This window comes from Pseudophryne corroboree, chromosome 8, assembly GCF_028390025.1.
Source record: "Pseudophryne corroboree isolate aPseCor3 chromosome 8, aPseCor3.hap2, whole genome shotgun sequence".
Classification (NCBI taxonomy): Eukaryota; Metazoa; Chordata; class Amphibia; order Anura; family Myobatrachidae; genus Pseudophryne; species Pseudophryne corroboree.
The window spans coordinates 401,179,797-401,192,338 of NC_086451.1; the positions used below are offsets into that span (position 1 = coordinate 401,179,797).

Below are 12,542 nucleotides of genomic sequence, written 5' to 3' on the forward strand. Positions count from 1 at the left end.
CTGTTATCATACTGTTAACTGGGTTTAGATCACAGGTTGTACGGTGTGATTGGTGTGGCTGGTATGAGTCTTACCCGGGATTCATAAATCCTTCCTTATTGTGTACGCTCGTCCGGGCACAGTATCCTAACTGAGGCTTGGAGGAGGGTCATAGGGGGAGGAGCCAGTACACACCACCTGATCGTAAAGCTTTACTTTTTGTGCCCTGTCTCCTGCGGAGCCGCTATTCCCCATGGTCCTTTCAGGAACCCCAGCATCCACTACGGACTCCGAGAAATAGAATTATCGGTAAGTAAATTCTTATTATTTCTGCATTTGGGAATGTTGCTGCTATATTACTAATGTAATCTGTCATAAAATTAAATTAAATAATATTCCTTTTTACTTATAGTAAATATACAGTAAATATCACACTTAGGCTTATAGATAAAAACTTTCTAATATTTTTCTTACCTTCCAGAATCATTCTTTGATCCTTGGCACTGTGTCAGCAAAGCTATTGGCAATATAATTTTTTCCATCATGTTTGGAAATCATCATGAATATGAGGACAAGGACATGGATAATGTTTTGTCTTATATAAATGAAACATTTTTGATTATCTGCTCATCCTGGGGGCAGGTAAGTATAACATTATTTTAACATAGTACATTTATTGAACCAGGGGATGAAAAAGCATTTCCAGACCCCATAGCTAAATGTGGGTAAGGATTTAGTGATTTTACTCCAGCTTTTTTGGTGGCAGTTCTGCTCTAGAGAACAACAGTATTAAAAATTCTGAAAGAAGTAATCAAGGTTTTAAAACTATAGATTACACTTTACATTTTTGAGTGACACTTCTCTTTACTTGCGGATGCAATATGTACAGTATCTAAAACTCACATGCAGTACTCAAAAAAATTAATACACCCAATGCAATGTTATAAATCTGGTATTTCAGACAGGGCCTGTTCTAGACTTTGTGGTGCCAAAGGAGAAAGTTTCTTTTGGCGCTCCGCAAAATTAAAAATAGAGACAGTGCACAAAAATATAGCAGTATTGCTTCATGGGGAAGGGGCCACAGAATAGTACCAGGTAGAGCCTCTTTTATATACTTTACAACAATTTGATCTCCTTATACACATTACACCAAGTATAGCTCTTTATACACATTATGACAGGAAGAGCCCCGTATACACATAACATCAAGTAGAGCCCCTTACACACATTACACGCCAGCAGAGCCATTTTAATTGTCTCAACTATAAATGTCCTATACTCAGTATAAATGTTATGGAAGTGTCTCACCTTGGCAGCATACCGCTGGTGCAGATAACTTAACAATGTTCCTATGTGTGTTGTCCTCCCTTTGCTGTCCTGCAGTGAAATTTGGGTAGCCACAATGTTCGACCTGCTAGGTGACTCTGCAGCTACTTCACATCCTCCTTCGCTTCAGTGGTGGTCAGCAGGGGCACCAGGCTCATGGTGCCAGTGGTCCTTGTGGCAAAGGACACTGTAGAGCAGGCCTGGCCAACCTGTGGCTCTCCAGATGTTGTGAAACTACACATCCCAGCATTCCCTGCCACAGTTCTAGTATTCCCTAATAGCAAAACTGTGGCAAAGCATGATGGGACTTGTAGTTTTACAACATCTGGAGAGCCACAGGTTGGCCAGGCCTGCTGTAGAGTGTAGCTCCTATGGCCGTGACTTCCTGGTTGCGGGTCATTAGTACAGTGATTTCATGATAGATGATAGTGTGGGGATTGCAGGATAGCTGCCGGGGAAGCTAGTGCACAGCGAAGACTGCTGTTCTGATGCTGGTGTGGACCCCAACACATGTACTCTACAGCCTTTTTTGGGTACAAGTATATATATATATATATATATATATATATACATCCAAAAAGGACCGGCACTCCCACTAATACTTGCACAGGTGCTCCGGTGCCCTCCAGGGAAAGTCCACAATCAAAAAAGAAGAGGCGGCACTCGAAGGCTTAAAGGTGCTAAACTGTATTGTCACAAATGAGAACTAACGTTTCGGGGTCACACTACCCCTTTGTCAAAGTGAACATGTGTATAGAGAAACAAATGGTTACCTTAAATACCCAAGAATCCCCCTCAGGTGAGCCGACGCTGATCGGGCCGCGCTGGCTGTGCACTTCGTTTCCGGTCCTGTACGGATGACGTCAGTCAATTCGCGTCTGGTTGTCATAGTAACTGGAGACGCCAGGCGGCCCGGCTACAGCGCTGTATATATATATACTCAGGACTTGGAAGCGGCACTCAGGACACAGACACAGCGATCCAAGTCCTGAGTATATACTGCTGCCATGCAGTGCTGAAGGCACCGGACCAAGTTTTCCTTGTCTATGGGAGTGCCGAGTCTCTTGGTGTTTGTGTATATATATATATATATATATATATATATATACAAACAGAAAGTTCAGCACTCACCAGATGGGGGTTTAGTTAGTGAATTGGCCAATGCATGGAAGCCTGCAAACCGCTCGCCAAGGTACCCCACCTTCTTGCAGGTCCTACACTATCACAAAGTCTTAAAAATGGAAACCTGGCCACTGCATCACACATAATATAACTGCAAATATGCCCACTAGGTTTAATGTGTACCTGCCACACATCTTATGGCTTTTAAAGGTACACTAGTCACCTGACACTGGCTGATAAATTACTAAGGAGTAGCTGACACAGGTTTAGAACAATTGAGTTTACACAGGGGTGCATGAAAAGGCCTGTGGCCACAGTTAATAAGAGTTAACCAAAGATTAACCCTGCAATATGCAAACAAATATAAAACCATATGGGCGGCGAGTGCTGCGGTTTTATATTTGTTTGCATATTGTGTAAACTCAATTGTTCTAAACCTGTGTCAGCTGCTCCTTAGTAATTTATCATACCACAAAAAATGTCCAAATTCTGCAACTCTAATGTGATATATGCGGTTCAGCGCACATGTACAATCAACACTAAGGCTCCTGGGTGGAACCTTCACCAAAGAGAGCTTGATAGTGGTAGATATCACTCTGCTTCTATCAGGACAGGAGTTGTTTGCAAGTTCTGTCCCAGCATCTGTTAGATAATAATTGCAAGTTGTAAGTTACATTACTGTATTGCAATTATGGGAAATATCTTAATACATTATAAAGTACACTAAAAGAGAATAAGATATGAGATTAATACTAGCCAATTAGATTGGGGCAGAAGTGAAGGTTAAACAGACATCATTATTATTATTATTATTATTAATTATTATTATTATTATTATTATTAAATTTTATTTATAAGGCACCACAAGTGTTTTGTATGACTGTACATACGGCACACATTAGAACAATACAGGGTACACAGAACGTAACATTACAGTAACTGAAAAACTAAAACAGAGCCCAGGTAAGAAATAGCAGCACAGTTGTCAGTATACACTACAGCTGGGATGTCAGGAAACAAAGGAGCAATGGGCATACTTCTAGTGGAAGAGATAAATGGTAAAAAGCAAGAGGAGATGTGGGTATGCAGTAGATATTCACTGAGTAGTAAAGAGATGCAATTGAAGTGCGAGAGAAGAGGGTTGTGAAAACAAGAGGCAAGTGGGCCCTGGTCAGAGAAGGTTACAATCTAGTGGTGAGGGGGAGACAGACAGGTGACATGAAGCACGAGCAAGCATAAGGTGGTCTGATGGCAGGAAAAAAGTGAGACAGAGATGGCTATGGCATGAGGCAGGGGTTTGGGGGAGCCACCTTGAAACTAGGTTATGCTGAAGGGTAATGAACAGGTGGGTTTTCAGTGACCATTTGAAGTTTTGCAAGGTCAAGGAGAGTCTAATAGAGCAAGGGAGCTAGGGGGCAGTGAGGGCAAAAGCTTGGATTCACGCATGGGATGCAGTGACCAATGTAGAGGAGAGGCAACGGTTATTGGCCGGGCAGGAGGGAGTATGTAAGAAGATAAAGTTGGAGATGTAGAGCACAGTGGAGTTAGAGAGGACCTTGTATGTGAGGGTGAAGAGTTTGAAGAGGATTCTGTAGGGGATTTATAGCCAGTGCAGGTTGAAGTGGACTGGCATATGTGGAGGGCTGAGAGATGATAAGACTAGCTAAGAACAGATTGGAGTGGAGTGAGATGGGAGTGTGGGAGGCCAATGAGGAGAATGTTTCCATAGTCGAGCCATGAGATGATCAGTGACTGGATAATAAGTTTAGTCACACTCTGGGAGTGGAACGGCCTGATATGAGCAATGCTGCTTAGCTGTATCCAATAGGATTGGACATGTGGGGCAAAAGAGAGGGAGGAGTCAAGAGTGACACCCAAGCACTGGAGTTGGGGAACTGAGGAGATGATGGTGTTGTCAACATTGATAGACATATTGGGGGGGGGTGGGGGGTTAACTCTGGATGGAGGAAAAATTATGAGTTCAGTATTGTCCACATTGAGCTTTAGGGAATACTCACACATCCAGGAAGAGATGGAGAAGAGACAGATGGATACTCGAGAGGACAGGGGAGAGTTTAAAGTTTAAAGTGGTTGTACTAAAAGCATTTTATTTCTGTAACCTCATATGTATAATTATATTAGCAGTGCCCATGAGAGAAGAACAATCAGCACTGTACAGAGATCAGTAACTTTCCGCAGCACTTTATCTAGAAATATTGTGGCAAAAAATAAGTTTTATATTTCAAAATATAACACTTGATTGTAATCAAGTAACCTAAAATGGGGATACAGTTACATTGCTGGCAGTCAGGATACCAGCAGTCAAGAGACTGACGCCAGAATCCCAACCACTGGCAATGCTGCCAGCCAGAATCCCAGCTAACAGGGGCTATTCCCTCTCGAGAGTGTCCATGACACCCATAAAGTGGGAATATAACCTTTGGCGAACATAGCAAGCTACCGAGTCCACAGCTCACCGGAATTCTAGCGGCCGAGATCCCGGCATCAGTATGCTGACTGATGGAATCCCGGACGCCGGCAACGCCTACCCAATGCCTTAAAATATTTATTTTCTTTGCTCCACAGTACAGATGATTACTGAGGTAGGTTGTGTCATTGTTAACAAGTGCTGACCACAATTTATTATGAACAGAATTTATCATTGATTAAAAAAAAATTATATCATAAATATCTTACAGTACATAAATTTGTATGTTACATCATTCATTTCCATTCCCAGATGTATGATACATTACCATGGCTGATGAGATATATTCCTGGCCGTCACCACAAGATAAAACATCTGCTAAAGAAGCTCAGCCACTTTGTTGAAACAAGAGTCCAAATTAACTTGAAAACTTTGGATCCTAATAACCCAAGAGATTATGTTGATGCTTTCCTCATTAAACTGGACAAGGTAATATGTAAAGATAGTAATTAGGAAAGATTAATATAGTTTTTACATAATTACTGTACCTATAGAAAACAGATTTGTTTCAGATAGGAAGTATATGAGCTATAGTGACTATCGCATGGAGTACTTGGAAGAGTTATGAGGATGTTCTTTAGTAAGTAATAGGAGGAACATATTGGAAAGAATTGTATGGAGTCATGTGAACAGTTATATTGTTGGAAGTAAATTAAATGTATTTTCCTGAGGTGTTCAATTTCCAATATCCCTAAATTGGGTGTCACATATGGTTCCTGTATGAATGGTCGACCATGTTATGGTCGACAGTCATTAGGTCGACCACTATTGGTCGACATTGACATGGTCGACATGGACACATGGTCGACACATGAAAATGGTCGACACATGAAAGATCGACATATGAAAAGGTCGACGTAAGTTTTTTTACTTTTTTTGGTGTCGTTTTTTGCGTAAAGTGACTGGGAACCCCAATTAGTGCACCGCGTTCGCTCGCCATGCTTCGGGCATGGTGCCTTTGCTCCGCTACCGCTTCGCTCGGCACACTTTACCGTTCCAATCGTAGTCCATGTGGATCGTAAAGTATGGAAAAGTTCCCCAAAAGAAAAAAAAGTTAAAAAACTCATGTCGACCTTTTCATGTGTCGACCTTTCATGTGTCGACCATTTTCATGTGTCGACCATGTGTCCATGTCAACCATGTCAATGTCGACCAATAGTGGTCGACCTAATGACTGTCGACCATAACATGGTCGACCATGTGAACGGATACCGTCACATATACAGAGACAGAGAGGAGGTTGCTAGAAAATCACAGGTGAACTGAAAAAGTTTTATGGGCGTGTCACACTGCAAATTCTCAAGCAGCTAGAGAGGTCCACTCATCTAAGGTGAGTGGATCTCTCCACTCACTTCTGAGGCACTCACTTCTGAGGCAGGATAGAGCTGCTCAGAGATTCGGTTATGCAGTTGATGTTCCCACTTTTGTACATAAGCAGCTGATGTGAGATGCCAGCAGTGGGAGTCTCTAAGCACAAGATGGTGTCTGCGTCATTAGTATATTTTAGCAAGTCCGCTGCATAGGAAATCACAGCTGTGCGTGCAACTGTGTGTACCTCTGTATCAGGCCCTGTGTGTGAATGCATCTGCATCCGTAAATGACAAATTGTTCCTGGTGCAAGTGTAATTTAAAAGGTCATATATAATGTTCAGTAACAACAAATTTATCTTATCCATATGCATCCATGCAGATATAAGGCCTGGATGAGAATTCTCAGATACAAAACAATTATACCCATTCACCCAGAGCCGGATTTAGGCTATGGGGTCCTGGGAACTTCAGACTCTATCTATCTATCTATCTATCTATCTATCTATCTATCTAGCTCTATAATAGAGATATCTCAGGTGCGCAAATGAATAATATCAAATAGAGGAGCTTCCTTCTTCTAAAATTACCCTTTGGTTATATAGTCAATCAAAAAATAAAAATGTATACTATTGACACATAGTCAGGTAGCTAAAACATTAATTATTGTTATACAGACAGAGTTGTATCATAACTTCACTTGGATTACAATACAATAATTTTGCATGGACAATAGTAACATATAAACCTGCCCAAACATGGAGGGTGCAGTATGATGCTGATTGTTACCTCACGCACTCTATGCGCGTTTCGTCCATATGTTGGACTTCATCAGGGGTATGGATCTTTAAAAATATATAAGACAGCATACAATTAATTTCTAAAACATAACTAAAATAGCATATAATAAATTTCTTAAAAAGGAGTGACATATATAGATAAATAGCTTTAAAGGATTTATGTTTTGAGGGTATATCCATAACATTTGCAAATCATTCACAATAGAATGTATGGGTAGTACCCTTAACATTACCTAAAATATTTCTCATGTATGTATTTATGGCTACCTGTATCACACAAGCAATTCTGTACGTATCAATAGATTCAAATTGTGTGTTAATCGGCGATGTTGGATTATGTTTCTTCACAGAATCAGGAGGATTCAACAGATCAACTTTTGTGATGCCTATTGTAAAAATATGGAGTGTTAATTATACTATATAAACTTAACCCCTAATTGGACAATGGAATTTACCTATTCTGATACATACTAAATAGGTACACATAGGAGTATAATTATAGATAAGTATGTTTTTACAATGGGTTGACACCCAAAGCCTGGAACCCGGTGTGGAAAGTTTTAGGACACAATAAAGCCCAGTACTCACGGGCCGATCAAGGAGAGATGCGTGCTGAGCGAACCGCTCAGCACACATCTCTCCTGCCGCTCAGCACAGCGCGATCTGTGCTGAGCGTGCGGGGGGAGACGGGGGGGCCGCTCACTTCACCCAGCGGGTGAAGTGAGCGACCCGCTAGATTGGCCTGCATGCAGGCCAATCTAGCAGCGGCGATAGCGATGTGCGGGGCCGCGCATCGCTATCGCCGAGGGGGCTACACACGGAGCGATCCTGCCGATATTCTAAGCAATCTAGTCAGATTGCTTAGAATATCGCTCCGTGAGTACCCCCCTTAAGTCAATAGGTCTACTCCTAATTTACTTATATTTATATATATGTAAAGGATCATAAGGTCCAAGTTCCTGAGTGTAATCTATACACAATCTGCAATGAAATAATTGTTTTATAAAGTTATAAAGGTTCCCACCACCATTTTTTCAGTTCATTTATTATGGATGATGGCATACCCTCCAATTGCACCATTTTAGCAGGTATAGTACCTTTTTTATGGTCTGTACCGATTTTTGGCTCTCCAAACCTACATTGAAAGTATAGGAAAAGGGGCATAGCCACGCCCCGTTTACCCATGGCCATGCTACTTTCCCTAATTTGTACCGGTTTTTATGTGTAAAATGTTGGAGGGTATGTGATGGTACCACAAAAGATCATATCTAAATGAATTCTGCTAGATCGATTCTATCAACACAAATTAGCTGTTTTTATATGTGTATATGTATATCTCTTTATAGGGACAATATGATATATGCCCTATCTTACAGTTAGGGCCACTATGCGATTTATATACAACAGCTTTTAAATATACGGCTGTAATATAATATAGCATTGTAAATTATAAACTATCATAACATAAACAGCTATAATGTGATGTAGCATTACATACAAATTATGAACAATCACAGAATAGAAAGCTGCATATACATAGATGGCTATATTATAATGCAGCTTCTCATAACAAATATACACAATCAGAGAGTGTAATATTGTGTACTCATATTAGAGATGTGCGACAGGCACTTATCGTATTTTGTGTTTTGGTTTTGGATCTAATTCCCCGCTTATGTTTTGGTTTTGGTATGGTTTTGCCAAAACCACTCTTTCGTGTTTTAGTTTTGTATCTGGATGATTTTTGGAAAAAAAAACCAATAAAAACAGCTAAAAGCACAGCATTTGGGGGTAATTTTGCTCCTACGGTATTATTAACCTCAATAACATTAATTTCCACTCAATTCCAGTCTATTCTGAACACATCACACCTCACAATATTGTTTTCAGGCCAAAAGGTTGCACCGAGGTGGCTTGATGACTAAGCTAAGTGACACAAGTGTGCAGCACAAACACCTGGCCCATCTAGGAGTGGCACTGCTGTGGCAGACATGATGGCAGATTTAAATATTAGGCCCCAAACAGCACATGATGCAAAGAAGAAAAAAAGATGCAATGAGGTAGCTGGATGGCTAAGCTAAGTGACACAAGTGTGCGGCACAAACACCTGGCTCATGTAGGAGTGGCACTGCAGTGGCAGACAGGATGGCACTTAAAAAAACTAGTCCCCAAACAGCACATGATGCAAAGAAGAAAAAGAGGTGCAAGATGGAATTGTCCTTGGGCCCTGCATCCCACCCTTATGTTGTATAAACAGGACATGTACACTTTAACAAACCTATCATTTCAGCAACAGGGTCTGCCACATGACTGTGGCTGAAATGACTGGTTTGTTTGGGCCCCCACCAAAAAAGAAGCAATCAACCTCTCCTTGCACAAACTTGCTCTATAGAGACAAGATGTCGACCTCATCCTCATCCTCCAATTCCTCACCCCTTTCACTGTGTACCTCCTCCTCCTCACAGAGTATTAAGTTGGAATCCACCATCACAGGTCCCTGGGTACTTTCTGGAGGCAATTGCTGGTCAAGATCTTCCCGGAGGAATTTATAATTCATTTTGATGAACATCATCTTCTCCACATTTTGTGGAAGAAACCTCCTATGTCGATCACTGACAAGGTTACCGGCTTCACTAAATACTCTTTCGGAGTACACACTGGAGGTGGGACAACTTAGGTAAAATAAAGCCAGTTTGTGCAAGAGCATCCAAATTAGTGATGTGCACCGGAAATTTTTCGGGTATTGTGTTTTGGTTTTGGGTTCGGTTCCGCGGCCGTGTTTTGGGTTCGAACGCGTTTTGGAAAAACTTCACCTAATTTTTTTTGTCGGATTCGGGTGTGTTTTGGATTCGGGTGTTTTTTTCAAAAAACCCTAAAAAACAGCTTAAATCATAGAATTTGGGGGTCATTTTGATCCCATAGTATTATTAACCTCAATAACCATAATTTCCACTCATTTTCAGTCTATTCTGAACACCTCACACCTCACAATATTATTTTTAGTCCTAAAATTTGCACCGAGGTAGCTGTGTGACTAAGCTAAGCGACCCAAGTGGCCAACACAAACACCTGGCCCATCTAGGAGTGGCACTGCAGTGTCAGACAGGATGGCCCTTCAAAAAAATACTCCCCAAACAGCACATGATGCAAAGAAAAAAAGAGGCGCAATGAGGTAGCTGTGTGACTAAGATAAGCGACCCAAGTGGCCGACACAAACACCTGGCCCATCTAGGAGTGGCACTGCAGTGTCACGCAGGATGGCCCTTCTAAAAAATACTCCCCAAACAGCACATGACGCAAAGAAAAAAAGAGGCGCAATGAGGTAGCTGTGTGACTAAGATAAGCGACCCAAGTGGCCGACACAAACACCTGGCCCATCTAGGAGTGGCACTGCAGTGTCACGCAGGATGGCCCTTCAAAAAAATACTCCCCAAACAGCACATGACGCAAAGAAAAAAAGAGGCGCACCAAGGTCGCTGTGTGACTAAGTTAAGCGACACAAGTGGCCGACACAAACACCTTGCCCATCTAGGAGTGTCACGCAGGATGGCCCTTCAAAAAAATACTCCCCAAACAGCACATGACGCAAAGAAAAAAAGAGGCGCACCAAGGTCGCTGTGTGACTAAGATAAGCGACCCAAGTGGCCGACACAAGCACCTGGCCCATCTAGGAGTGGCACTGCAGTGTCACGCAGGATGGCCCTTCAAAAAAATACTCCCCAAACAGCACATGACGTAAAGAAAAAAAGAGGCGCAATGAGGTAGCTGTGTGACTAAGATAAGCGACCCAAGTGGCCGACACAAACACCTGGCCCATCTAGGAGTGGCACTGCAGTGTCACGCAGGATGGCCCTTCAAAAAAATACTCCCCAAATAGCACATGACGCAAAGAAAAAAAGAGGCGCCCCAAGGTCGCTGTGTGACTAAGATAAGCGACCCAAGTGGCCGACACAAACACCTGGCCCATCTAGGAGTGGCACTGCAGTGTCACGCAGGATGGCCCTTCAAAAAAATACTCCCCAAACAGCAAATGACGCAAAGAAAAATGAAAGAAAAAAGAGGTGCAAATTGGAATTGTCCTTGGGCCCTCCCACCCACCCTTATGTTGTAAAAACAGGACATGCACACTTTAACAAACCCATCATTTCAGCGACAGGGTCTGTCACACGACTGTGACTAAAATGACTGGTTGGTTTGGGCCCCCACCAAAAAAGAAGCAATCAATCTCTCCTTGCACAAACTGGCTCTACGGAGGCAAGATGTCCACCTCATCATCATCGTCCGATTCATCACCCCTTTCACTGTGTACATCCCCCTCCTCACAGATTATTAATTCGTCCCCACTGGAATCCACCATCTCAGGTCCCCGTGTACTTTCTGGAGGCAATTGCTGCTGTTGAATGTCTCCACGGAGGAATTGATTATAATTCATTTTAATGAACATCATCTTCTCCACATTTTCTGGAAGTAACCTCGTACGCCGATTGCTGACAAGGTGAGCGGCGGCACTAAACACTCTTTCGGAGTACACACTGGAGGGAGGGCAACTTAGGTAGAAAAAAGCCAGTTTCTGCAAGGGCCTCCAAATTGCCTCTTTTTCCTGCCAGTATACGTACGGACTATCTGACGTGCCTACTTGGATGCGGTCACTCATATAATCCTCCACCATTCTTTCAATGGTGACAGAATCATGTGCAGTGACAGTAGACGACATGTCAGTAATCGTTGCCAGGTCCTTCAGTCCGGACCAGATGTCAGCACTCGCTCCAGACTGCCCTGCATCACCGCCAGCGGGTGGGCTCGGAATTCGTAGCCTTTTCCTCGCACCCCCAGTTGCGGGAGAATGTGAAGGAGGAGCTGTTGACGGGTCGCGTTCCACTTGACTTGACATTTTTCTCACCAGCAGGTCTTTGAACCTCTGCAGACTTGTGTCTGCCAGAAAGAGAGATACAACGTAGGTTTTAAATCTAGGATCGAGCACGGTGGCCAAAATGTAGTGCTCTGATTTCAACAGATTGACCACCCGTGAATCCTGGTTAAGCGAATGAAGGGCTCCATCCACAAGTCCCACATGCCTAGCGGAATCGCTCTGTTTTAGCTCCTACTTCAATGCCTCCAGCTTCTTCTGCAAAAGCCTGATGAGGGGAATGACCTGACTCAGGCTGGCAGTGTCTGAACTGACTTCACGTGTGGCAAGTTCAAAAGGTTGCAGAACCTTGCACAACGTTGAAATCATTCTCCACTGCGCTTGAGACAGGTGCATTCCACCTCCTTTGCCTATATCGTGAGCAGATGTATAGGCTTGAATGGCCTTTTGCTGCTCCTCCATCCTCTGAAGCATATAGAGGGTTGAATTCCACCTCGTTACCACCTCTTGCTTCAGATGATGGCAGGGCAGGTTCAGGTGTTTTTGGTGGTGCTCCAGTCTTCTGTACGCGGTGCCTGTACGCCGAAAGTGGCCCGCAATTCTTCTGGCCACCGACAGCATCTCTTGCACGCCCCTATTGTTTTTTAAATAA

General features: G+C 42.8%; 1 protein-coding gene across 2 annotated transcripts in view; it reads left to right on the forward strand.

The window, feature by feature from the left end:
- LOC134949297 (cytochrome P450 2G1-like) overlaps positions 1-12,542 on the forward strand; it is a 182,438-nt gene that overhangs the window by 65,333 nt on the left and 104,563 nt on the right. For both annotated transcript variants that reach the window (XM_063937792.1, XM_063937793.1), the window contains exons 4-5: positions 461-621; positions 5,168-5,344. In XM_063937792.1, the coding sequence (XP_063793862.1) occupies positions 461-621; positions 5,168-5,344 (338 nt within the window). The remainder of the gene's footprint in view (positions 1-460; positions 622-5,167; positions 5,345-12,542) is intronic.